We start from the raw sequence: 27166 nt of genomic DNA on the forward strand, positions 1-27166 counted from the left end.
TACTGTTAGATTTCAGTGCAACTAAAAAAAAATAGAGGTTACTATGAAATCGATTCACTTTTAGGAAAAAAATAAATGAAGTTAACTGCCTTTTTAGGATAGCTGCCTCAAATGTCTGTGCAAAGTACGAGGCAGCTAAGGAAATTATACTGTATTTAGAAAACTTGAAATGTAGAGAAGATCGTCTTTTTAACTTTCCAAACGATTATCTCACGGAAAAATTTAGTTTAAGCAATTAAGTTAGAAATATAAAAATGCTTGCAACTATCGCAAAACTATCTCCGAGGCAAAAAAAATTGCATACTTATCTTGTTTTAAACAAAATAAATGGCGATGCATTAGCTACAAGCATTTGTGACGTCATGTGCAGTGGGAGCGTGCAGAAAGAGTTGCCACCTTTTTAAAGACACATATTCGCATATTCGCTGTTACGTAAGAGTGAGAACATGCACAGGCCACACATATAGACAGATATAGGGTTAGAGAGAGAGAGAGAGAGAGAAAAAAGAGAGCTCGCGTTTGCGCTTCTGACCCCAGAGGACGACCCAGTAACAGGGATTGTGTTTCCTTTGCCCGCCTGATATCACTTCCGGAATTTCGCTGCAACGACAACAACAGGCGACAAATTCAGCGCAGGAATTCTGCATTCGTAGACGCAGCTGGCGCTGAAGTTGCCACAATATCTAAAGCCTCGCTTTTGCCAAGAATGCTCAACGCGCTGTTTTAGACTAGCCCCAACAGCCGGCCGGCTGGAGCTATTATTAATCCCAACTGGCGGCCACAATCATGGAAAGGACAGCAGCGGCACAACGTGGCTAACTGCGTGCGTTTGTATGTGTGTGTGTGTGTGTGAATTGGTGTGCTAGTGTTTAGCGTCATGTATGTGAGCATCTGGTGCCACAATCTGAATTTGAGCAGCCGCAGCCTGGCCATTGCCCTGGTGGTCTGCGTGACGCTCGTCTACTTCTCCTACAGCTTCAATGCCTGCCTCTTTGCCAGCATCAGTCGCTCCTTGCAGCAGGTGAGCTACCGTAAATGCAATCCAATACGCTTGGTTTCTCACTATTTAACCGCACACAGAGCAACCTACGCAATTTGCTGACGCTGCAGCGGCGGAATGTTAGCAAAGATGCCGATACTGCTCCTGAGGCTACCACCAGCACGGCTATGATGCCTAATAGCACCGCCAGTGTGGCCAGCATTGGCAATGGCATTGCCAGCGTCGACGGCGCGCCCAAATATCAAATGCTGCGCCAGCAGGGATTGCGGCCCTCGCGCCATTTGCCCGACACGCTCATCATTGGCGTTAAGAAGAGCGGCACCCGGGCACTGCTCGAGTTTATACGCCTGCATCCGGATGTGCGTGCCGCCGGCTCTGAGGTGCACTTCTTCGATAGGCACTATCAGCGCGGCCTGCGCTGGTATCGCCATCATATGCCCTACACCATCGAGGGCCAGATCACCATGGAGAAGACGCCCAGCTATTTTGTCACAAAGGAGGTGCCACAGCGCGTGTATCACATGAACCCGGCCACAAAGTGAGTAGAAACCACATTCTTAATATTTCCAATTTGATCCAACGAACCTGTCAAAACTTTAAATATATATTTAAGTATATATGAAATGAGGGCCTATTATTGTATTGGACTCCCGACTCCCAGATATTTGTAGTAGGATTTAAGGGGTATTGAAGGGTAATATTAGGCTCGACGACATAGAACTCCGACTTGCCCTTGATGAAAGATTGTTAATTTAGATAAATACAGTTTTTCTTTCTAGTCTTACACTGAAAATGGGTTAAATTATTTAAAATAATAACATAGCTTTGTGGAAGAAGCCCATAAACGATATATATATATATAAAGTATATATTCACATCATCGAGTCGATCTAGCCATGTCTGTCCGTCCGTATGTATGAAGATGTAAGAACTAGATCTTTAAATTTTTGAACGTAGATCCCGCGTTTTATTTAATCGATTATTTGCTCCGTTTTCATATTATCGATAATACCAATATCGAAATCTTGTCATTTGAGCATATATTGGGGCTTTTTAGAACTAAGATAAGATCCAGAATATTTCACTTTTACCCTGATCCGCAAAAAATTTAAAGAAAACAACAAGTTTTTATAGAGGTTTACTATTTAACTTGGTATTTACACCCATTTGGATGTCATATTGATGCCCAACAAATTGCATTAAGATCGGACGCAGCAAGGTCAATCATGAACGAATTTTCCGTACATACGTGTAAGGAAAAGGGAGTAAGTGCGGGTGTGTGTGTGTGTCTTTGCGTATATGTATTGTGGAAGGAGCTAGAATTTTCGTCACGGGGTTCAAGGAATCCCTTAGTCGGGCCCTCCCCACTAGAGGACTCTTACTTGTTGGAATATATCTTTCTAAATTCAGAACTTCTTTGGTTTACTTTGACTACTGATCCTTGAATTTTCATAACTGTTCACATGAGGATTGGTACTATTATCATCAAATTGGAAGTGATCTTATAAAGAATATGTGTATTTTCTTCTATGGATTCCATCTCTTAGACTGCTGATTGTGGTGCGAGATCCGGTGACCCGCGCCATCTCGGATTATACTCAGGCGGCTAGCAAGAAGGCGGACATGAAACGATTCGAGCAACTGGCCTTTGTTAATGGCAGCTATTCTGTGGTGGACACCAACTGGGGCCCAGTCAAGATTGGTGTCTATGCGCGCTATCTGGAGCACTGGATATTGTACTTTCCGCTCTCGCAGCTGCTCTTCATAAGCGGCGAGCGATTGATTATGGATCCGGCCTACGAGATTGGACGTGTACAGGACTTTTTGGGTCTGAAGCGTGTGGTAACCGAAAAGCATTTCTATTTTAATGCCACCAAGGGATTCCCCTGTCTATTCAAATCGGAGGCACGCTCCACGCCCCACTGTTTGGGCAAGACAAAGGGACGCAATCATCCGCATATCGATGCCAATGCGATTGAGCGACTCAGAGAGTTCTACAGGCCGTTTAATAATAAGTTTTATCAACTGACTGGCATTAATTTTGCCTGGCCCTAAAGCTAACTATAAGAGCGAGTGAGAGCATTAAGCAGAGGGTGAGAGAGAGAGATGTTGTTGCAGCGGAATTTAGCAACAGACTGATATTGTTGATTGCATTTTTTATACATACCATTGTACTTATACATAGAAGATATATATACAAACATATATGATATTTGCTATCGATGTGATGCAATTGCTGTATGTTTAAAAGATACGCTACGTAATCTTGCTCAATTATTGAAAACAATATGATATCAACAAAATAAACGGTTCCTTTTCTCAATACACAACGCACAGACACACGCACACACACACACACACAACTATTCAATCAAAACTACTATATATAATGCCTAAAATATATATATATATACATATAAAAACGAATAGAACAAGTAGAGCTTACTACGTATTCCTACAGAGTATGAGCATGAAGATTAACAGAGAGCTACGCATCCAGATCCTAAATCAATTACTTAAAAGACACTATATAAAAACGTACTGATAGCATGCGATTAGGCACACGCACACATACACACACACTCCCTATATTAAATTTCATATGCAATTTACGCATACCTACATATATACATATATATATATATATATATATAGCTCAACATCTAAATTGCATGTTACAAAATGGCCTAGCTAAAAACTTCAATTATTACAATTTAATAAAAAGATTTCATAAATGTGGGCTTACACGTGCTTTTATATTCAAAGTTTGATATCCAAATATATAATAATTCGATTTGGTACGGTCTTGCAGATCTCTTAGGAGATTAGTTGCTGAGTTTGGTTAAGATATATTAAAGAACAGAAAACTTTGTAATACGACAGATTCTCTTATAGAGCTATGTGATAAAGTGGACCGATTTTGACAAGCTCCCAAGTTTGTAGAACGTATATTGAAACACAAAAGAGCTTAGCATACAGATCATATATTAGCTATATGAGACTATATCAAATCAGATCCGGACAATTCCGACAGACGGACACGGCTATATTCACTCTGCTTTATATTCGTTTTCGGCTTTTACAATCGTATACCCGACTCCTTAATTTCCGTGATCTTTGGGAAGATATGTTACAGCGTCTTGTCTAAAAACCAGCCGCTTCGTCGATTGTCTAAAAACCAGCCACACAGCCTATTTTACGATAGTCCGAATTGATGGAAATGCTGTCGTTATTTTGGGCAATGCCACAAATAACTGAGCCACGATTTCGATAGCGTTCGCACTGATGACCTTTGGCCTGGAGGCTGTCGACATGTGCTTGGAGCATGCCGTATTCGTACTGTATTACATTGGGCTGCATCTGATGATGGAATCTGTTGGCATCGATGGCCTTTTTAATGTCCGCCTGCTGCCAGAGCATTCGAACCAGCAGCGGCACAAGAGCCGATATGATTTTTGTGCCTCCAGCCGCGCCCACTACCAGTCGTACTTGACCGGTGGAGCGTTCCGTAACAATGACTGGAGACATTGAGGACATGGGCCTGGCACCGCCAGCTATCACATTCCTGCCATCCACATACGGCAGATCGAAATAGTTCTTCAGATGCTTCATAGAGAAGTCGGACATGGCATTATTGAACAGAACGCCAGTGCGTTTGCCCATGCGTCCACTGCCAAAACTGCAAGCAATTGATGAGCATGATATCGGCCAGAAATTCAAGAGCCTCGCACTTACTAAAAGTTTAAGGAACTGGTCACTGAAACCGCATCATTATTGTGCAGCACCGAAATATGCGATGTGCCATGCTCGTTACGCGATTGTATGTCCGATAATGCCCCATAGTGCTCCGAGCTGTTGTACGTTTTAGTATCATCAATCAGTTTGGCGATGCTGGCGGCAAACGTTGGACTTGTCAGCTTGGCCAGTAACTGTGTGCAAAAGGAACAAGACAATAGCAAAGAGTTAATAAAATGACAAAAATATATAAATATATACAGATACTATACAATTTTAAAGAAAAGCAAAAACAAAAAGTTAAATTGCCGTTCAAATTTGCTTAAGACAACAATGCATAGATGCTTGCTGGGAATCCGTTTCTTGAGCCGGGCGATGCCGAGTTATTTCTTCTATTATTATATATTTTATAAATGACAACAATTTGATATCACAAATATTGTGTATGAAAAACGAATTTTGTTCATGAAAACAACTGAGACAGATAGATAGTATTCTGTGTAAGAGAAAGAGAGATGGGAGTATACGCATATGTGTTTTGGAGAAAAAGATGCTTAACCTCTTCATCAGCTCCATCCTCCAATTGCCAACGCTGAACAAAACTAAATTTCAAAGCCTCCACTATCCGATGGGTTTCCAAGGGACCCAAATCTCGTGCTGCTGCGAAGTCCGCTCGATACGTATGCAGTATGTTCATTATAAGGCCAAGGATGTGTCCACTGCCTGGCGGTGGCGTCAAATGCATATCATACTCATCTAACGGTACAATTATAGAATCCTTGAGTTCAGCTTGTGCGTTCGTCAAATCGACTATGGTTATGCCGCTGCCAATATCGCGCAAATCACAATGAAGCTTTTTTAGCAGCGATCCTTTGTAGAAGCTGCGCGGTCCTTTTAAGGCAATTTCTTCATAAGTGTCGCATAGCTGCTTGGGCGGCTGTATATGAGTACCAATTGGCCAGAAATCACCCGTCCTGGGATCGACAAACATTTGGCGCAGTAGTGCATCATTTTTGATCATATACCCATTCAGTATGAGCGCATCGTATTGATGTTTATAAAGCTGATATCCGGCGAGGCACAGCGAGATCGTCGGTATAACCAAATCCTTCCAGGGCAGTTTGCCGTAACGCTCATGGGCCAACGCATAGCCCAGCAGCTCGGTGGGCACAGCGATTGACCATGCGGACTGCTGCAATTGTTGTTCGCTCTCAAAGACCGTAAAATTCTCGGGCGAGAGAGAGCGTGGTGCAATCTCCCGGCTGAGAATAGTATATGCCCGTCGCTCCTTGTGCATGTAAATGTTCATGATCATGCCACCACCCAGTCCCATGCTCTGCATCCCAGTGAAGCCATTGCAGATCAGTGCGGTCAGCGCAGCATCTACCGCACTGCCACCAAGAGCCAATGTTTCCCTATGCGAAAAATACAGAATTAGTTGCTAATTGATGGAATTCAATAGCGCATACCTGGCTATCAGACTGCAGGGAGTGTTGTCCGTGCATATGCCTGTCTGCTTGAATTGGTGCAGCGGCGAACTGGAGGGCGGCAATGGCTCCTCAGGATTTGGTGGAGTCCTCGGTGCATTCCGTTTGCCTAGAAAATCCATTGTTTAGTTACCAAATAAAATACCCTTCATATGGCTTACACCTACCACGCTTTGCCACAGGACTATGCAAGTATATTGCAATTAGCACACAAATTAGTGCAAAAATAGACGAGTACCAACTACAAATCCATTGCAAGTGCATAACTGTTTAGTCTAATATTCATATTTATTTTCGATTCGCCTTATTTTGCCTGCTTTCCGCAAAATGTAAACAATCAATTGCAGCAATCGATAAGCTGGCATATCGATATATCCCATTAGCATGTGCGATAGTGCGAAGGATACTATCGATACTTTTGGCGATATGATTTTAAATTAAACAAATTAAATGTTTATTAGCAAATATTTACAATTATGTAAATGTAAATGTCCTTCAGACACTGGACCAAACTATTCCTAAATGGTATTTCTTAATTATTTGTTTGACAAATGATTTTAAATCTTAAACATTTAAAAGTACTTTAGAAGCAGTTAATTTTCTCTTTTAAATGTTCAGCTTGTTGGCATTTCGCATTCGATTCGATCATTTGGTAGACTTTGAAGTTCGCATGACTTAATAGTTCATAGCATTTGCAAAGTTCATTTTGCAGTCATTCTACAGAATCGAGCTTAAGTATTTGTACTTAAATGCATTGTTAATATTTGAAATATGCATACATATATGTTTTAAGTGGGCATGCTCATTTTTCTTCTAATATGCTCTTTGGATTAGGTTGCAACCCTAAAAATAACAGCAAAATCCTGCTTGCTGACCCCATGACCTGTTCGGCCAGAGCATCTACATATATAACTGAAGTCGTGACGTTGTTAAATGCTGTCAGTTTGTGGCAAATTTAATAAATAAAAGTTATGGCACCTTTGTAATTGGATTTTCTTTGGTCACCAACACTGTTGATTCCCATACAACTATTGCAATTGATTTGTGCATCCGCTTTGCAGCACTGCAAATCTGCAAATATGCACATAATGCGTAGATTTGTGTATATATGTATGTACATATGTGTGTGTGCATTTAAGCACATGCATACAAACAATCAGCATGAACATGAATGAAAATTTAAAAGCCATAAATCTTGCACTTTTATACACTTTCACACTACGCAGCGTGGCAATCAAATTAACTGAACAGAACTGAGAAACAGGAAGAGACGGTCCGATTCGTTGATCGTTGGGCACATCTGGGATCGGAATGGATGAATGGATGTCTGCGTGTATGCGTGTGTGTGTGTGTGTGTGAAAATCGGAATTGGATGGCATCTCGTTTGCCTGCAACATGGCTAACTAATTCCAGCACGCGTCTCAAACTACTCGCATGTTGTATGACGAAATGTACACGCCAAATGCCTCTATCATGGCACCTGTCAGACGTCAACGGCGGCTTAACAGCTTAATGACTCAACCAACGATGCCGATGCCGATGCCGATGCCGAGCTGTAATGTTTAAGTGACGAGGGGTGTGGTGGGAAAGGGGGAGGCAGGCGGGTATCGGCTGCTGCTGCTGCTCCAGATTGTCAGCCGCGTCAACACCTTGGCAGCGACAACAACTCAACTCAACATAATTTGCCTCAAGTATTTGTGTGTGATGCAGTATATATTTTTAATAACACTTCACAACAAAATTTCGTACGAGTATGTATCTAAAAAGATTGCAATACGAGAGGAGCAGCCTTCTATGCGATTTTCATGGGTTTGCTTAACGAATTTTTAAAGGTATTTTTCACTCAATTATTTGTTTTTGTTATTTTGATTGCTTAGACTCTTTCTACCATTACACCTGTCACTTAAATGCAGAACGCCTTGCTATGCGATTCTCATGAATGTATTTGTTGCTTTCGATTGTAGCTGAAGTGTTCTATTAACCAAGTGTTTCATCTTATCTAGAGCAATCTTGTTTGTGTTTGTTGTTGTTGTTTTGTTTTGTAGCTTGTGTTGCACAGTGTTATCATCAACGTTGACAATGTTGTTGCTGATGTGCAGACGGCAGGTGCAAACAGGCGCATTGCTGGAATTGCCTTTTAATTGTCTCTGGTTGCTTTGATGTTTGCTGAGTCCGTGGCATAAAAAAGTTGATGCAGTTAATCTGGCCAGGCTTAGCGGGCGCTTTTCAGCTGACTGTCATCGATTGGATCTCGATGCAGGCACGCTCGGCGCACGGCACACGACACTCACAAGAGTTTTTCCAAAAAAAAAAATGAAGAGAAGTGCAAGCCATGTATGGAGTGGGTACGGACTGGGATCGGGGTGGGGTTGTTGCTGCTGTTGCCGTGGCAAGTGAAAACATTTTGTTTTTCGCGTAGATCCCGATCCCAATGGCAACGGCTGCCGCTGACATGTTGTTAAGTTTTATTTTTAAGGGACGGGCCCACCATTCCACAACAAATGCGACGCATTCGCTGCTGCTGCTGCTGCTGCTGCTGTTGTTGTTTTTGTTGTTGTTGTTGTTGTTCTCTTGTATTTATAGACCTGGCCCTGAGGCCGTTTTCACAGTTGGCTTCATTCAGTGCGCCCGCGGCTCACGTCCAGCGGCCGCTTCCTCCCTGATCTTTTGCATGTGTTGACGCCCCTTCGTTTGTTTCCATTTAATGTGCCAGCTCTTAGTTGGAATAGATGTCTACAGCATACTTGCCATCCACTTGTACAACATATTTTAATTTAATTGCGTTTAATTTGAAACTAACAGTCACTTCGCCCTTCGCATACACATAGCCATTGTCTGGGCATTGATGTTTGGCTGATTTGTAAAGTTCAACAGTTCTAGAAAAAACATTTCACAATGTTTTGCAGCTGATACCCGGCGCCCCTGATGCCCGGCTTGTCCCTCAAGGTCCGCTGGCGGGATTTACTTCCTCAGAGCATAGTACAAATATTATGCTGTGCGATATTCGACTTTAGAAGAGATTTACCAAATATGTACTTAATTAATGTTTAATCCAGATCTCAAGCTTCCAACACTTAGTGTTTTATTATGCAGTCAGTCTTTAGTCTTGTTTGATTTTTCATCTAAGGATTATGAATTGTTGGAAATATCATTTTGTTCGAGTATCCTTAGTTAAAACTCTTTCTAAAAATAATTGCTTATCAGAATTTAGTTACAAACCCTATTTTAAATTGTTTCTGATTTTGAGCTGCCTTTTTTGGACTGTCAAAATTTATGCCAAAAGAATTTATCTCTAGAAGGCATATATGTACATAAAAACTTGATGTACATTTTTTTTTTAACCCAAACTTAGCCTTATTTCGTTTTGGAAAACCATTTGGATCATGATTTTATTTATAAAGATCGTATGGAATTTTCTGCATTTTGTTCTCTCCAAAATGTAGGAGTACCATTTGGATCATATCATATCTGAATCTTATCCAGTTAAATAATTTTGTTGATATTCTTTTAGAATATTAACAAGTTTTACAAAGAAATCTTTGCATAAATCGTAATTATCCTCATCTAGTTGCCATTGGATTTCTGGCCAAGATTTCTTTAGGGCTTTCTGTGAGTCTGGCTGTGGAATTCAGTAGTTTTTGTAAGCTCGTACGTGAAGCAGCCCCGGGAAACAAAAAAAGCGAAAAGTTTATTCAAAATTTCTATAAATATTAAATATATATATTCTTTGAGTATTTGTTTGGACGATCTGAGCCGTAGCAAATAATGCTTCGGCTTAGATCGGGATTGCGCTTGCTGGAGGCATCGGTGCGCAATCATATGACCAGGACATATGGGCTTGCATCGGCAATGCCCTTCGTCAAGGCGGTGAATGATGATGTGGATGTGGTTTACTGCAAGAAAAAGGACGAGAATGCAGGCAAGGACAAGCTTGAGAAGGCCGCGAAGGCTGCGACGTCCGAGAAGCTTGACAAGCCCAAGCAAGGCAGCCAGCCCGTGCGGATGAAGAAGGATGGCGACAAACAGGTCGGCGAGCCACCTGCCAAGGAGGTGGCCGCCAAAGATGGTGACAAAAAGGACGAAGCGCCAAAAGCAAAGCCCAAGCCCAAACCGAAGGAGGCACGCATGAAAACATTTGAAATCTATCGCTGGAAGCCCGGCGATGAGCCCAAAATGCAGACATTCAAGCTGGACTTGAACAAGTGCGGCGCCATGGTATTGGATGCCCTGATCAAGATCAAAAGCGAGGTGGACGCAACGCTCACGTTTCGCCGTTCCTGCCGTGAGGGCATCTGCGGCTCCTGTGCCATGAACATCGATGGCATCAACACGCTGGCCTGCATCCAGGCCATCGACACGAATGTGGGCAGGCCGTGCAAGATCTATCCGCTGCCGCATCTGTATGTGAAGCGTGATCTGGTGCCGGATATGTCGCAGTTCTACGATCAGTATCGCTCCATCGAGCCCTGGCTGCAGCGCAAGGACTTGGACAGGGAAATCGGCAAGGCGCAGTATCTGCAATCGTTGGAGGATCGCAATCGTCTGGACGGGCTGTACGAGTGCATTCTGTGCGCCTGCTGCCAGACCGCGTGCCCATCGTACTGGTGGAATAGCGAGAAGTATTTGGGTCCGGCTGTGCTGATGCAGGCATATCGCTGGGTAATCGATTCCCGCGACGAGGCCACCGATCATCGTCTGTGCCAGCTGATGGATCCTTGGAAGCTCTATCGCTGTCACACCATACTCAACTGCACCAATACGTGCCCCAAGAACTTGAATCCGGCCATGGCCATTATACAGTTGAAACAATTGCTGGCCGGCATGAAGAAGAAACCGAAACCAAAGCTCCAGACCGATCTATTGTTCCAGAATCAAATGTAGTGCTTGCAAAATTGTGTAATATTGATATCTTTCTTATTTTTTTTCTCATTCACAATTCGAATTTCTTTTCGCACGCACACTAACGCAACGGGGGATGCGTCTTTAATTGGACATATAACGTCTCAGGGACTTGTTGCGACCAAGCACATTCATATGCGACACACTTCATGCAATCTCCAAATATGATACGCCCAACTGATCTGTATACAAATCGTACTCGACTCCTTAACAATCATTCCATTACCATTAAAAAACACAAAAAAAAAGCACAATAACTTTACATATTTCACAAATAGCTAGAGCTCTTCGCAAATTGAAAGGGGGTTCATTGGCTTGAAGTGATAATAAAAATGTGTACTGCTCAGTTTTATTATGTGCATGATAATGAATACTCCTTCATAAGCCCAAGTTTTTGTTCAAACCTTACGTTGTCATAGTTTTAGTTTTATAATTGCCCTTTCTACTGAAAATATTGCACACCGTAAATATTTTCATATCTAGATTTCGGGCTAAATCAAACACTTTTTTAATAAATATTGTTAGCAAACCAATTACTCCAAAGACTGTCAAATCCTATCATATCTTTTTCAAAACGTCGTAAATAACTTGTACCCCAACCCTTACGCTTTTTCTAACCCTTTTTTTTTGTACCTCCAATATCTATTTTCTAGTATTTCTGCACAATAATCTGTTATAAGTTGAAAATACCATTTTTTCATTAATATTTTAAAAACATGGAACAAACCAAAGTTTTGGTCCAAGATTTTGGTTCAAGAATGTATGAAATCAGTTTGACGAACCGAACCCAAAGGTAGGGAAGCATAAAGCGAACCACTGACTCTTTTTTTCTTTAGTTTCTAACACTGGTTATAGCAATGCCTATGTTTTTTTTGAACTCCCTTTGAACTGATGGGTTAAAAAGCATCAATCAAATATTTATTAATTAAAGTAAGTTAGTTGTAATAACAAGTTAATTATTTTTCATTTGCTCTAAATTGGACTTTTAGCCAAAATGGTGAAGTAAAAATATAATGCCTTGATTTAGATCTGCCTGAAACGATTTTTCTGTGGAACCAATTGAATAAATGGAACTTATGTTGAACGTATATACCCGGAGATATAAATGAATTTATAGAATAGAATATATAAGTAATCAAGGCCGATTTGAACACGGAAATGTCTTCTTATACTCTTTTTTTTCGCTTGGCTTGGTTCAACTGAAAAGTCGTTTCGGTGAGGCCTCGACCAAGGCATTGATTTATTTTTCTAACCATATTTGGTAGATGCCATTTTTGGCTAAATGTCCCATTAAGGGCACTTGAAGAATAATTAAACCATCTGTATTATATGTGAACCAAAGCTGGATTCGAGGAAGTAAACATTGTGTTGACGAACTAACCCTACAAACGCAATTTGATTTGAGCGGTGAACCGAACCACTGACATTTCTTAGAGTTCCCAGGACTTGCAGACCTTTAAATGATTCTAAGGAATGCTTTGAACAATAACATAAAAACATATTGACTTTCAGTTGAAGAGCGACTTCCAAGAATATGTTGACTATTCTGAACAAAAAGCTGTTGCCCTTACAAATATACAATTTCTAAGTAATTCTATGTAACATGAAAGAAATTATTCGGAAAAGCTTGCGTATTGCATGCTCGGAACAGGATATTCGATAAGCTCAAAAGCCTAACGAATGACTGTGAATGAGTTGTGCAGTTGAAATGACTCATTCGGCTAATATTTTATTTTATTTTTCCTAAATTATTCTCTCGCTCCGCAGATTCTATTTACGCAGCAGCAATAATTAAGCGATGCATACACACACAAATATACATACATATATAAAATATTGAATATATTGTACGCTCAATAATTTTCCACAAATACGCTCAATAAGTGCTTTCAATCAAATACATTCATTCATTGCGAAGCTTTGTTAGATATTTCATGAATGTACATACGTATGTATGTATGTATGTGAGCATGTTCTAAAGTTGATTTATTTGTGAATCATTTCATGGGTTGATCTTGAATTCGTGTTGCGGAACTTGAATGTGCGCGTCACAGTTGACCAAGTTTGTGGCTGCAGCTTGCTAAAAGCTTTTCACTCGCCCTCTCTCGCTCTCGCTCTCTGATGAGATGCTCTCTCCCTCTCATGAGCAAAATAAATACATTTCTACAAAAAATACTTGCACAACAATTATTTGCATATGCGAAAGTAGGCGACTCTCATCTGCATGTGGGCGATTATATATACATATATATATATGTATATCTGCCCACGTATGTAGATATATGGCTAGGGCCCCGTAAGCGTCGCCACGTGCAGCGGCATACCAACAGAATCAAATCTGAGCGGCAACACGACGGCGAAAAAGCTCAACGTGTGGTGTACGTCACCGACTCGGGCCGGAGGTGGCCCGAACGGAAGCTTTTGGACGCCTACAAAAACCAACCCCAAAGCGAAAGCCGCTTCGCAAATCAGTCGCAAAAAGTACGTCGCCAGAACGCAAAAAAATAAACGAGAGCTGGGCGCTGCAAACCAAAAAGAATTCAAGCAAAAATATATAAAAAAAAAAATCTAAGAAAAAATTTAAAATAAAAACAATAACAAATTTATTGAGAAATCTCTCAAATTGAATCTTTTAACCAAACAGCAGCTGCATACATATATTTTCATTTATATATACATTTATATATGTATATATAAAATTCTAGACGTGTTTTTTGTAAAGGTGCGTTCAACTAAATTTGGGAAACTTTTTATCCCTATTTTATTTATTTTTTTCAAGTGTGTGCCTAAAATTTTGACTGAGATTTGTTGCCAATCAAAACAAGTGCAAGACACTTCTAATTTTTTTTCTGGCACAGCGACTTTTCTAGCTGTTGCTGCTGCTGCTGTTGTTGTTGTTGTTATTGTTGTGTCTACTGTAGTTAACGATTATCATCTATTATTTTGCATTTACTCAACACCTGAACACAAACAAACAGGAAGGTAGCCACAGCAACGCGTAGCGGGAGCAACGAACGTGTCGTCGTGACCAGGAGCAACAGCAGGAACAGGAGCAGGAACAGGAGCAGGCGCAGGCAGCGCGACGAGGCAGCTAATAAGGAAGCCAGCACACACACGAGCACATACAACACATACACACAACACCCACCCACACACACACACAGAAATTGATTAAGATGTCATGGAGATATGCGGTAAGTGGCCCAAAATGAACTTCATGACAGCACCAAGTGCATTCGCTCCTGGTTTAGTTTAGCTTAGTTTCGTCCCCTCCAGCTTTGTCCTGTGCTCTGGTCACACTTTTGGGCAACTGTCAGCTAGAGCAGCTGATGGTTAGCAGCTGACCATGCTGTTGATGCTGTTTTCATCACGGCGCTGCTGACCTTGAGCGCATCTTCATGTGGCTGACCCAATTTGTGGCTACATTAGATTACAAAGGCAAAGGCCAAGCCCACTTTGCCACCTTCACCTGTGTGTGTGTGTAGGTGTAGGTGTAGGTGTGTGTGCCATTTTGCAGCTGCCAACAGCCACCTTGCAGCACAGAGTCTTAGCACACACACACACAAACACAACAAGCAATCCAACGTGCTCCGCAACCCTTAACCCATTCATGCACACAAGGCCTCCTAAATGCAAATGCTCTATGGCGAAAGCAAAGTTCAAGTGCCTTTTGTACAATGCTCGGTGTACACACCCACACACATCGACTCACACACCCACTCGCACACCCACTCACAAACCCACACACACTTTCGTATGTTCTCCCACAACAATAACCATAATTTGCTGTCGTTAGCTGTTTAGCAAACATTTCCGCTGCATTGGCGCGTAATTTAAAACGCACAAAAGCTCGCTATTTATTATAAACTTCATTTTATGTTTTATTTGCATGTAGGAATTTTGTTTATTAAGTTTTCCCAGCAAAATTGCAATCATTTGCGCTGTGGCGCCCAACGTGGGGCGTGCACATCCCTTTGTAACGTGCTGCATTCGCAGCTCATATTTCATATATTCATATTTTTAATACGTGAGTGAAAATACTTCAACTTAACCCTGTCTAAAGTTGGGTCCAGTTAGAACAGAGAAATTAAATTGGCTGTTTAAGTCAGACAAGTAGCATACGATTAGTTAAACTGATTAATTTACGAATAAATAACCCACCAAACATAGCTCTACGTTTAGTTAATGTTGGGAAGATTCATCCTTAGTAAACAATTGAAATACAATATTCAAGGGACAAGCGTATCCCAATTTAATTAATTTAGTCTACCCTCAATGTTTATAAGCAGTTTAAATTGAGAGCACTCCAGTTTCTAAAGGCTCTTCAAATTGAAGAGTCATTTATTAAAAATCAGCTGATATTAGCAAATGAAGCAAACTGAAACTGGGAATTCAAATTTCATTAAAGGTATTCAATTGGGCGCACTCATTGAATTTTATTTCTGCTTTCCAAATATACATTATCCTAATTGAATGTAATGTAACACTTATCAGCTTTGCTTTTGATCTATATTCGTGTGTGCATTCACTTAGACCCGGGCTCATTCTCCTGCTTCTTTTGGCGCCCAATGTGGGGCACATTGCAGTTACTTGCCGTTTTGGCACTTATCGGGGCTACGACATAAGCGTCAGCTGCATTACGAGTATTGCATTTGTCGACTGACCCGCAAACGGATATATGTAATTGGCTTTTGAAGGGTGGGTGGGTGTAGAGACGGGTGGGGTTAAGCCTAAGCAGATTACTCATACGTCGCGTGGGCCAATTAACTTAATTATCAACGAAAATTTTACAGTAAAATGCCCCAAAGCGGTAACACCCGCTGCTCTGACCATGTGGTGGGCCTTCAAGGCTAATCTGCCTCGCCAAACACACACACACAGACGCACACACACACAAATACACACAGTGACACACTCGAACATAGCGTGAATCAAATGTTTGGCATTTGGGCGTCGACTTGGAGTCGCATCTATTGAACTTGAAAAATAAAGCAGCTGAATGCAAAATTAATTGAATTGCGGGCGCTGGCATAGAATTTGCGTTTTGGGCTGATTGCTGGGACTAATGTGGGGCGCAGCCATTGAAGCGATTGAAGCCCTTCCCCATTCCCCTACCCCCCCTCAGGGGCGTGCATTTAATTGGGCAGCCGCTCGCTGCTTCCGTGTAATGTGCAGCATAAAAAAAAGAGGGGAAAAAATGTGGAAAAAATAAAAAAAGAAAAAAATTAAATATAAAGCCCAATCGCTTAGCTGAAATGTCAATGCCACTCGGTTGGCTGTCAATGTTGTTGTCGTGTTGTTGTTGCCGTGTTGTTGTTGTCGTTGTTGTTGTCGTTGTTGTCCATTGTTGTTGTTAGGTTGGCGCTGAGCGCGCTAATTGAACGATCGATAGAGCGTTGTACATCTGCCCGTTGTGGCTAGATGTGCTGTGTATGTTCTATATATGAGTATACGCCTATATATGGCCTATATATAGATGGCGCACACTTAACAATTATGTGGGCGCACATTGTGGGCGTGTAGCATCGCCAGCGGTCGTCGATTGGCAGCTGTTGCGCCTCATTGAGCAAAAGCGAAAGGCAAAATGCCGAGCGGCCACTTTAAAGCGAATTGTTGTCGCTATTGTTGTTGCCGATGCCATTGTCTAAGAAATAATGATAGAAAAATAAAAATAAAAGTAAAAAGAAAAACAATTATCACCAAAAATGTAATGAGTTAGTTAGACATGAACTGTGCACACAGTCAGCTTTAAAAGGTAACCCGTATTCATTCAAGTTGCTACAAGTATTTTCCCATAGTACTCACATGCTACTCGCATTGTATATTGAAAGTACGCATAGTACTTCAAATACTTAAATGATTAGAACATACACAAACAATGGTGGCGTATTTATATATATGTGTAGGTCTTAAAAGTAATACTGGCAAGTACTCATATCCTACTCACAGTGAATATCCAAAGTTCTTGTAGTACTCTAAACAGTCAAATGCTGCAATATTCAAAGTATTCGTAGTACTTTAAGCACACAACTGCTCAAAACACATAGAAAATATATTAATAATAAGCATATTCATAACTATTGTTAGTATATTTCATATATCCTTGGTACTTGTATGATACTCATAGTACTCTAAGTACTCAAACGATGAAATATTCAAAGAATTCATGGTAGTCTTAGCACACAAAGGATGCAAAATATATTATATACCTATAAGCCTAAACGTGTCTATTATTAATATACTCTTTATTTTCGTAGTATTCATATGCTACTCACACTGTAAATCCCAAGTACTCGTAGTACTATAAGCACACAAAGGCTTAAGACACATACAAAAGTTATCTGAAATATGCATTTACATTTATATTATTAGTATACTTTTTATTTCCGTAATACTCATAAGCTACTCTTATTAAATAGCCATAGTACTCATAGTACTCAAATTCATATTGGATATGTAAATGGTATCAAATATACTAATCTATCTTTTCAGTACAATTCCCATTTATATATACTCGAATATCGTATATATTTAGTAGATTTCGTTATACAAAGATTGAATTGAAGTAATTGGTTATTATTTCAAGCAAACCGCAAATGGTGTAAAGCTATTATAGTGTAAAACACAGTCGCTTACATTAACTAATTTTATTGTTATTTAGCCAGTCACGACTATTACATTCACGAGCGTATCACGTGCTCATCGCTAGCTCAGCTATTCAATATTTCGAAAACAATTTCAAACCACATTTCGAGCGCGCCCCATGTTGGGCGCCCTATCAGCCTTGGGCATTGCATTTAATGCATTACTTGTTAACAAATACAGCAACAAGATCGAAAAAAAAACAACAACAACTTGTATAGCAATAAATAGACAATTTGATGAGCTGTCCCACACCTCGAATCCACAACACAACAAATGTGCCGCACACCTTAAATGGCAAATTAAAAACTACTGCGCATTTAATTTGCGCAATTTTCATTAAGCAGTCTTTCAGATTTTCTGCTTTTCCGCATTTGTTTTTGTTTTTCCCGTTTGCTCTTTGCTTGAGTCATTGAGTAAATGCGACAAAAAAAAATTTTAGCTGCCAACTTGTTTGCGCATCCCTTAGCACGTGAAGCCCGCGCTGAGGCGCATTAACAATCTCAGCGCCAAGTCGCAAGATCTTTAATAATTCTACTTGCTATTTATTTAATTTTGTTTATTTATTACCATTACTTATCGTCTTTTTGGCGGGCTGTTTAATCAATAAATTTGTCTGCAAGCTTGCATGTCATTGCATTCGGATTGTCCTTTTCTCTTTTTGTTCCTAGACGCTGCACTATGGGCCAGACTGGCACTTGCTGCCACAAAATATATGTATATTTACTTCGATCTTGTTGAGTCTTAAAAATAGCAACAGAAGACAGTCCAATAAACCTGTATCACATGTTTAGGCTATACAATTTTGTCCATAAAATTTTCAATTTGGCCCACTGTGTTGGCGCTGTGAGCTGCAGAATACGTATACGTACTGTTGGACGATATGCATGCATATTCCTAGCAGACCCTTTCCTGTGCCCCTCCGTCGAATTCTACATACACATTATCTCCATATCCATTCATATTTAGCTTTTAGACCAACGTAATTCACACATACTTAATTCTTCCAATTCGTATTGTTTTTCTATTTCCCTGTTGTTTTGCCCATAGTTTTCAGCATGCCTGGCGATTTTTCGCACTTATTGGGCAGCTAAAATTCAATTTTGAGAATTTTTCATTTGCACTCTTGTGTGAAATAAGGCCGACAGTAAATAGAATGAACAACAAATAGAAATGTGTACATTACTTTATATGCGTAAAATAGTTTTTAAATTTATGGAAAATTAATTGGGTAACAACAGAAAATTCCGTATAAAATGTAATCAAATTTCAAAAAAAATCTTGAGTGTGTTATATGCGAAGAACATTTGTATACAATTAATATAACTTAATATTTAAATATATATGAAATGAATTTGCCAAAACTAGTAGTTCGTATAGAAAAACATTCTTTCGTTTGAGCTGGTTCAAAAATGGAACTAGTTCCAAAAAACAAGTCATGAATTTTTAAAAGACTATAAAAGATGTTTTTTAAATGGACAGTTTCTGATTTTGTTTTCTCCTGACAACTGTTGATGAGAATTTATGAATAAGTTAAGAAAAATAAGTTGTATGCATTTTGTAAGCTTCTGCTTTTTTTTGGTTCTGTCAATTGTCAATTAGACAAAATGAACTAGATCCGAAAAACAAGTTTAATGTAAACTGTGAAAGATATTTTTTGAGTATACAAGTTGCAGACTTTTGTGACTCGAAAAAGCGATTTTTGCTTATGTGAAAGGCATAAGAGAAATTGCTTGGCTTAAGGAGGGACCCAAGGGACCTGTCCTTTAGCAGAGCTTTCACTGTAGAAGGGTTGATGATCTTAGCGATGTTAGCCATTTAGTCTGTCATTCGCCCCAAAAGGCTATCATTGGATGGTATTGATGAGGCCAGTGTCTAGTGGCAGGTCGCAACAAGGGTGTGCGACACGTATACGCCACGTTGCCAGCATTTGGTTGGCCTCCAGAGAGCGAGCGTCGCAACAGTTTGCAGCTGCAGCTGCAGCTAGTCGATTGGTCAAACGCTTGACCTGGCCTGAGCTGAGCTGACACAGTTTAGTTATTTGGCAGGAAGTGCTCGGTGTCGAACGGTGTCAGACATGGGCTAAACACACATAACCACAACGAAATGGAGACGAGCCGACTGACTAATAGATCAAACAATGTGGCCATGCACGTGTGTGCCTGTTGTATCTGTATCTGCGGCAACAATCAAGTAGCTGGCTTTATAAAGGTGTCTATGCGGGCCAGTCCGTTGGCACTGTGGCTATTAAAAGCGACAAAATCGAGCGACACCTTGCATAGACATGGGGCGAAGTGCCAATAAAAATGCACAAAATAACATACTCAACGATATGCTAAATATACGTGACTCGATTCGGCGGCGAAATGCTGATGATTAAGTTCCATTTAACATCTAATCACAGACTAAGTCCAGCTAAATTGCCTCGACATGCGGGTGGCATCCAATGCTGATCGTTCGCCATGACGCATCGTCGACAACATCAGCATACTGAACGCTCCTCGAACAGTGTTGTCAAGTGCCGCTACAAAAAAGTAGCTGAATCCAGTGTTAGCAACAGCTAAAAATAGCAGAATTAGCTAGCTGAGCACAAGTGGGCAATAAAAAGCTGTCAAAAATAGCTATTTCCCCTTAAAAATTGCTCAATCGTATATGTAGCTAGCTGTTTTAGCTAGAAAATAGCTGAATTGGCAACACACAAGCACATTTTGTGGATTTTTGAAAATATTTCCAACCGTTCGAGGAATGTGTCGAAAATGTTGTTCGCTGAGCGATTTTCATTTAGCAGCGCTTTTCGCAGCATTTTATGCATGTGCTGTGTATTTTTAGACACACGCACACACACGCACACATGTATACACACATACATACATATATGTGCGGTTAGAGTGAGCATCTTGTTGTTTGTTTGTGTTTTGCGGAACAAGGTCAAGGCGTCGACAGTGACCAAAAAAATCAAAAAAAATCCAACGTCAACGACGCCAACGCCTTTTTCGTGCACCTGAAGGCGAAATGCTTCGGTTCTGTCTCATCTTCATATCCCAAGGCCCCCCTCCTTTAGAGCTGTCAGCCACCTGCAATTTGGCCTCAAAGAATATTTCTATATTATATCATATGCATATATTGAATTGATCTAAATATAGCTATTACTAGACTTCGACGTAGGCTCGTTGCCTAGGCAGCTTTTTGGAATAGCGTATGATTTGACATATATGAAATTCAATTTCAAAGAGATATTTTCTATTTATTTTATATAATTATTTTAAATTTAAATTATTATTTTGCTATGTGGAATTATTTGTAATCTAACTTCTTGTTTTAGTAGTTCTTATTATATATTTATTTTATTTCTTTTTTGAGTGCTTAAATGAACGTCTTATTTCTATCACTCTCATCTTCTTATCAATACCTACTTAGAATTGACATAGTTAGCAACACAGTAAAGCTGCCTTATCCTACTACAATGTCTCTAAAGATCATTTAGAAGTCTCAATCACACACATATTGTTTTGAAATTTGATTAATATATACTTTAAAGCAATTTAGTTTTAAGTCTTCATTTTCCTTAAAAGATTAAATCGCATATTAAAAAATTATAAAAAGATATTTTAAAACTTCGTTGGGCAAAGAAAATTGTTGTGAGTTTTAATAAACATTTAGAAATCAGTATTTTTCGATAACATTTCTCTCCATTCGTCATTTCCGGCAGTTTTTGCTCTCCAGTCTGTGCTTAGTTTGTAAGGTATTTAAGATTTACGTGTTGTCCACACTGTATGTGCACTTATCTTGCATTAGCCATTTTGCAACACTGTTTTGATTATTTTGTACTCTTGATCTTGAACACTTTTTGCAGCTACTCACCGACAGATACAGCAGCAGCATTGGCGATAGATATAGTCCGCACTATTATCAGGTTTGTCTGGGTTCCTAAGCACAATGCATGCGTCCAGTGTTGTGCAATTTCGTTCGTTATGTGCTGTTAAACAACGTGTTACACAGCACTGCTATAGCCAACTTAATGCTAACCTTGCTCAAATGGCCAAAAGTTTAAGCTTATTAATAGGCATTTGCTGCTTGCAACAAAAATCTGCTAATCCAAAACAAAAAAAAATGAAAATAAAAAAAAGACATTTAGCCTTGGCGAAATCTAACATAAGTTTAATGTTCCATAGATTCAAAGTTGTTGTTCGCATAAATCTTGTGGCTAAACGAATCAAATGTTAATGTTGTGTATAAATATGCTTCAGAGATATGCAAATGTATAGCTAAGCATATACATAGATATGTTTGTTTGTGTGTGTCTACAAAAAATTGTCGTGTCGTGTCAATTTGTTCGTGTATTTGTATGTGTGTGCATATGCCAGAGATCAGTCACAATGGATCAAAATCGAATAGAAAAAGTGAAAGAACTTTTGCTCTCTGATTTGGCTTTTGCTTTTGGCTTCTGTTCTGCGGTCTCAGGGTCGAATGCCGCGGCAAAAAGTAAAAGTTTCTATATACATATTTCTTCTTAAACAACAACAACAAACATTGCGTCCCTGCTCTGCCCGCCCGCCTGCCAGCCAGCCAGCCAAGCCCACCTCGCATCCATCCCCCAGCTCTGCTCTGCTCGGCGCCGCGCTGTCGCTGATTTTATTTGAATATGTTATGACAAAGGAGAGACAGCCGATAAGCAAAACTAAAATGAAAAAAAAGGAAAATAGATGAAAGAAAATACAAAAAAAAGAAAATGTTTCACTTTCCCATTGACTTTGGCGACTGTCCCTGACAATTGACAAACGAGCAGGCGAGACAAGGACGCGAAAAGGCGCGACCTTCGCCTTTGCCATCAAATTTTCTGGCCGAGCTTTTGCAAACAAAAGATGCCCATAAATAATTTCCACTTGCCAAAATCTACACAAATTTACATTTCAACAGCGCGCAATTCGCGAACAAAACAACCCAACTTCGACATATTGACTTAAATGATGTCGGCTCGAGTCAAACATTCTTTCATCATTCTTTCTATCATCAATAATACAATTGCTAATACTTAAAGTAATATAAATGTGCATGTGCTATGCATGCTAATTAATGTTATTTAATTTTTACTAGAATTGTTCTGTAGAAAACGCAGCTCTATAACACTTTACTACGAATATAATGTTGGGCATATATGTATGTTAATATTAAATATGGGCGTCGCTTGCTTAATGATCTTCATGTAATATGTTTATTTATTAAGGTTCCTTTGATATCTGACTTAAATATTCATTAAAATGCAGGAATTCCAAGCCATGTCCAATGTGAATCATTAGCTTTAAAAGGTTTTTGATTTTTATATGTACATTTTTTTTCAGTTTGGTTTTGTAACCTCGTTTTTTATTTAGAATAGAATTTAAAATATTTACTATTTAAACTTAGGTTTGTAAATATTTCATGGTTCAAGTCAAGACTTAAGCTTGGGTTTGTGCATTCGATTTAATGCAACTGCATGCCCAGGCCTGGGCTTGCGTCGAATCTGGGCTGGTCAAATTTCCTTAAGCCTTCAATAGAACTCTTCTATTTGTTATAAATAGAATGATTAATTTTTATATATATTAATTTACCCAACATTTTGTTAGTGGCTTGTTTAAAGCTGAAAAGTATAACAATAATTTTTGCAAAAAGCAAAAACATCTTTTGAACCAAATTGCTTTTACCAAATAATGCGATTTAGGCTTCAGTTTGACTGTTGCAGGGTAAATATGTATGTATATAGGTATATACAATATATATATAATTTTCAATTCCGGGTCTTCGAAGACTTTTTGTAAGGGTACTTCAGTTCGGAAAGTCTTTTGGACTTCAGCCACATTTATCTATTTGATTGATAAGTAACATCTTGCGCAACTTCCGCTGATAGATGTCAGAGTTGTTTATCTAAAATTTATGTGCCACACATTAACTTCTTAAGCCCAGTTCGAGTAAAGCTCTCAATTAACTAGCTAACATATCATATTAATATTGAGAAATGCAAATTTGCGCATGACAAATATATGCAACAACTTCCAAAAATGATGTTGAACAAATTGAGTTAATCAAATTGCTTAATAACTATTTGCTTGCAGTCGCCCAGCCGTCTGGAAACCTCCGAACAGACCACAGGACGCCAGCTGCAGCGTGTACTGCACTATTCGATGGCCCCATGCCGGACATTGCCCGGCCTGAGACGTGCCGAGTGCGCCATACACGATGTTGACAGTGATGAGGTCTATCCGGGCATTTATATTGGCGATGCGTGAGTTCTTGCTGCACTCCTTGAACTCTATTCCTTGCTAATACTCGATATGATTCGTTTTGCCTTTCGCAGCGCGGCGGCCAAAAACAAAACCTATTTGCGAATGATGGGCATTACGCATGTGCTGAATGCCGCGGAGGGCTGTCGCTACGGTCAGGTGGACACGGGACACAGTTACTATCGTGATATGCCCAGCATTAGGTGAGTGTGGAGTTGTTAAGGCGTCGAGTTCATAATCAAAATGCGGGGGCTGCTCATGCACATTACTTATCGATTTATTTGCTCAATATCGATTCTGGCATTTTGGTTTATCGCAAAAACGCAAACAAAATTTTGATCAAACAAAACAAAAAAATGCAAAAAATTTCCTTTTCTTTTTATTTCATCCACCGCACACAATCGTTTGTATATATGTATGTATACACATGATCACCCACAAACACACACCCACACACCCATCCACACACCCACCCACACACCCATCCACACAACCAACCCACACACATTTGACCACCCAAACCACGCATTGTCATGTCTCACTGTGGGCCATTTTGTTGTGCTACTCGCAACATATTTGTATCTATGTGTGTGTGTGTGTCCAGACGCCAACATAAGGATTGCATTTTTAGATATATGGGCTTCCCCATGATCGATGCCCCAACGACAGATATATCCCGTTACTTCTATGTGGCAGCCAAATTCATAGACAGCGCCATCAGCAGCGGCGGTGAGTACAAAATTCTATATCACCAACTTTCTTCAATTAATTTCAATTCAATAATTATTTTTAGGCAAAATTCTGGTGCACTGCCTGGTGGGCATGTCCCGGTCGGCCACTTGCGTGCTGGCCTATCTGATGATCTGCCGCAAAATGTCCGCCGTGGATGCGATACGGACGGTGCGCATGCGCCGTGAAATACGACCAAATGATGGCTTCCTGCAGCAGCTGGCCGATCTCGATATGGAGCTGAAGCGCAAGAATCTTTATCCCTACTAAGGCAATACCAAAACCCCAACACAACCAAAGATATATATATATATCTATATATATATATAACACACACACACACATACATATATATATAGATGTATAGGATAAGGACAGAAAGAATGCTGATGATGGGCTGAAGAAAAACAAAAAACACAGAATTGTTGTATTGCTAAGAGTTATAAAAAAACAAACACACACACACACACACACACAAACAGATATACAGGCAACGTTTATGCGCTACGCTCAAATCATGATATGAACTGTGTGTAAGTATAGAAAAGAGTTTAAATCTGTATTTCATGTTTAAGCAATCAGTATAAAGAAATCGGTATACAGCCGTATGTCATGTTTAAACAAGGTTCAATATAATGATATGTCCGCAACGTATAAACGTGTGCCAAAACACAAAACACACTCACACAGACAAGCACACAAATGCAACGTTTACACGCGTTGCCGAAATCATGATATAAATTTTGAAGATGCATAAAAAATCGTAAAGAGATATTTTGATGGGTATATATAAGAGTTTGACAGAATTCCAAAAGGGGCGCATTATGATATGGGTGTTCCGTATATATACTACTACTCCACACACACACACACACACACACACACACACAGAGAGAAAGCGTTGTTCTAAACTATTTATAAAGATAAAAAGCTAACGACTTAATGGTAACTTGGTCTTCTGATATAAAAAGCTGTTCAAATCAATTGTCTTATCGTGACATCTCGTTATATGCATACATACATATATATATTCGGTCGTACTTCCATTTACTGGGTATCAAGTTACTTACACACACACACATACACACAGACCTGCACACCCCTCGCACATAGCTACCTAGGCATAGATCCACGATCTACAACACAGCGTGAAACAATAATTGCAAGGATCGAGCTGACATCTGAACACCAAGGCATATATATAGACATACACAGATATACATATATATAGACGTGTATGTAGAACGGAAACTAAATATATATACTTACCTATACCATATACACATATATTGATATACATGTATTCCTATGATATTTTTTGTATGCAACTCTTTGTTATTTTACGGTTCATGTCCTACCTGCATATATAGCCCACATACAAGCATATACTCTTAAGCGTATATGCACTTAGGCATATAAGAAAAGCTGAAAAAAAACCTAAACGAAAACAAAATAAAACAACACAAAATGGAACAATGTATAGAACACAAGAAGCGTATAAAATTAACAAAATAAAACAAAATAAAAAATAAAAAACTGATAAAAAATCTGTGTAATGTATAATTAGTATATACAACATGCGTTATACACACCCTATATGAAATGATATATACACACAAACTAATATGTTTGTACATATATGCGTATATTCAACTATTGTACAATGAAATAGCAAAGCTAGCGAAAAGGAACACAACAAGAAGAAAATTCCACAAAAGTGTATAAAAAACAACCAAATTCATATTTTCTAGAACATGTATGAGCAGAAAAAAAAACAAAATAATAAAAGCGAAAAAAATAATAATAATGAAAAATAATAAAACTAAACTAGACTCTAAGAAGTGATTAATAAAAAAAAGAACTTGAAAAATATTATAATAACATTTCTGTGACATTATTCAAAAACCGTTTGTGAACTCTGTCAAAAATTTAATATAATTTTGTCTTTATACGTTTTTTAATCAGTTGAAGGAAGCAGGTGGTATTAATTCAAATAAGCTGAATCGATATGTATCACATTTAATCGATATAAAGCATATGTAATCGAAATATATCATATATAATCGATATACATCATATATAATTGATATGTATCATATATATCATTGATATATAGTATGTATAATCGATATATAGCATATATAATTGATATATCACCTATATCATTGATACATATCATAATTAATCGATATATAGCATATATACAATCGATATGTATTCTACATAATCGATATATATCATATATAATCGATATATAGAAAATATAATCGATATATAGAATGTATAATCGATTTTTATCCTATATAATGACAACAGATTTTAGTCGCATAAGAAATTGTTTATAAGTTCGAGCATATAAATAGCGCTATGACCTAATCGACTAGACCAAACATATATATACATATATATATGTTTTA

The 27166-nt window shown here is 39.1% G+C and overlaps 4 protein-coding genes across 7 annotated transcripts; 3 read left to right on the plus strand and 1 right to left on the minus strand.

The window, feature by feature from the left end:
• The first annotated feature begins 422 nt into the window (after nt 1-422).
• Hs3st-B (Heparan sulfate 3-O sulfotransferase-B) lies at nt 423-3702 on the plus strand. Its single transcript, XM_064700570.1, has 3 exons — nt 423-1021; nt 1081-1538; nt 2548-3702. The coding sequence occupies exons 1-3, from the start codon at nt 878-880 to the stop codon at nt 3053-3055; spliced, it is 1110 nt and encodes a 369-aa protein (XP_064556640.1). The 5' UTR covers nt 423-877; the 3' UTR covers nt 3056-3702.
• A 104-nt stretch (nt 3703-3806) lies between these two features.
• LOC135441096 (glutathione hydrolase 1 proenzyme) lies at nt 3807-6550 on the minus strand. Its single transcript, XM_064700566.1, has 5 exons — nt 6390-6550; nt 6205-6331; nt 5295-6150; nt 4736-4929; nt 3807-4679 (listed from the first exon to the last, which is right to left on the minus strand). The coding sequence occupies exons 1-5, from the start codon at nt 6484-6486 to the stop codon at nt 4172-4174; spliced, it is 1782 nt and encodes a 593-aa protein (XP_064556636.1). The 5' UTR covers nt 6487-6550; the 3' UTR covers nt 3807-4171.
• Nucleotides 6551-9857: 3307 nt separating this feature from the next.
• SdhBL (Succinate dehydrogenase, subunit B (iron-sulfur)-like) lies at nt 9858-11479 on the plus strand. Its single transcript, XM_064700660.1, has one exon. The coding sequence runs from the start codon at nt 9988-9990 to the stop codon at nt 11101-11103; it is 1116 nt and encodes a 371-aa protein (XP_064556730.1). The 5' UTR covers nt 9858-9987; the 3' UTR covers nt 11104-11479.
• Nucleotides 11480-13610: 2131 nt separating this feature from the next.
• LOC135441141 (dual specificity protein phosphatase 13B) lies at nt 13611-26442 on the plus strand. 4 transcript variants are annotated; one of them, XM_064700623.1, is made up of 7 exons: nt 13612-13843; nt 14100-14315; nt 21617-21676; nt 23853-24022; nt 24095-24223; nt 24625-24749; nt 24814-26442. In XM_064700623.1, exons 2-7 carry the CDS (start codon nt 14298-14300, stop codon nt 25017-25019), a joined length of 708 nt encoding a protein of 235 aa, XP_064556693.1. In that variant the 5' UTR covers nt 13612-13843; nt 14100-14297; the 3' UTR covers nt 25020-26442. The 4 variants fall into 4 exon arrangements, with proteins under 4 accessions (XP_064556695.1, XP_064556693.1, XP_064556694.1 ...); XM_064700624.1 differs by having other exon boundaries at nt 24652-24749; XM_064700625.1 differs by lacking the exon at nt 21617-21676 and having other exon boundaries at nt 13611-13843.
• The last annotated feature ends 724 nt before the right edge of the window (nt 26443-27166 follow it).

Source organism: Drosophila montana, unplaced genomic scaffold, assembly GCF_035044405.1.
Source record: "Drosophila montana isolate Dmon_TW-CO22-7 unplaced genomic scaffold, ASM3504440v1 contig_1853_1, whole genome shotgun sequence".
In the NCBI taxonomy this organism is placed as follows: domain Eukaryota; kingdom Metazoa; phylum Arthropoda; class Insecta; order Diptera; family Drosophilidae; genus Drosophila; species Drosophila montana.

Bases quoted from the DNA above. Each gene is read 5' to 3' on its own strand.
- LOC135441141 (XM_064700623.1), top strand. The intron at 21,677-23,852 runs GTTTGTCTGGGT...ATTTGCTTGCAG, and splicing joins ATAGTCCGCACTATTATCAG to TCGCCCAGCCGTCTGGAAAC. The intron at 24,023-24,094 runs GTGAGTTCTTGC...TGCCTTTCGCAG, and splicing joins GGCATTTATATTGGCGATGC to CGCGGCGGCCAAAAACAAAA.
- LOC135441096 (XM_064700566.1), bottom strand. From the start codon at position 6,486: ATGCACTTGCAATGGATTTGTAGTTGGTACTCGTCTATTTTTGCACTA. The intron at 6,332-6,389 runs GTAGGTGTAAGC...TGGATTTTCTAG, and splicing joins TAGTCCTGTGGCAAAGCGTG to GCAAACGGAATGCACCGAGG. The intron at 6,151-6,204 runs GTATGCGCTATT...TTTTTCGCATAG, and splicing joins CCCTGCAGTCTGATAGCCAG to GGAAACATTGGCTCTTGGTG.
- Hs3st-B (XM_064700570.1), top strand. From the start codon at position 878: ATGTATGTGAGCATCTGGTGCCACAATCTGAATTTGAGCAGCCGCAGC. The intron at 1,022-1,080 runs GTGAGCTACCGT...AACCGCACACAG, and splicing joins TCAGTCGCTCCTTGCAGCAG to AGCAACCTACGCAATTTGCT. The intron at 1,539-2,547 runs GTGAGTAGAAAC...TCCATCTCTTAG, and splicing joins CACATGAACCCGGCCACAAA to ACTGCTGATTGTGGTGCGAG.
- SdhBL (XM_064700660.1), top strand. From the start codon at position 9,988: ATGCTTCGGCTTAGATCGGGATTGCGCTTGCTGGAGGCATCGGTGCGC.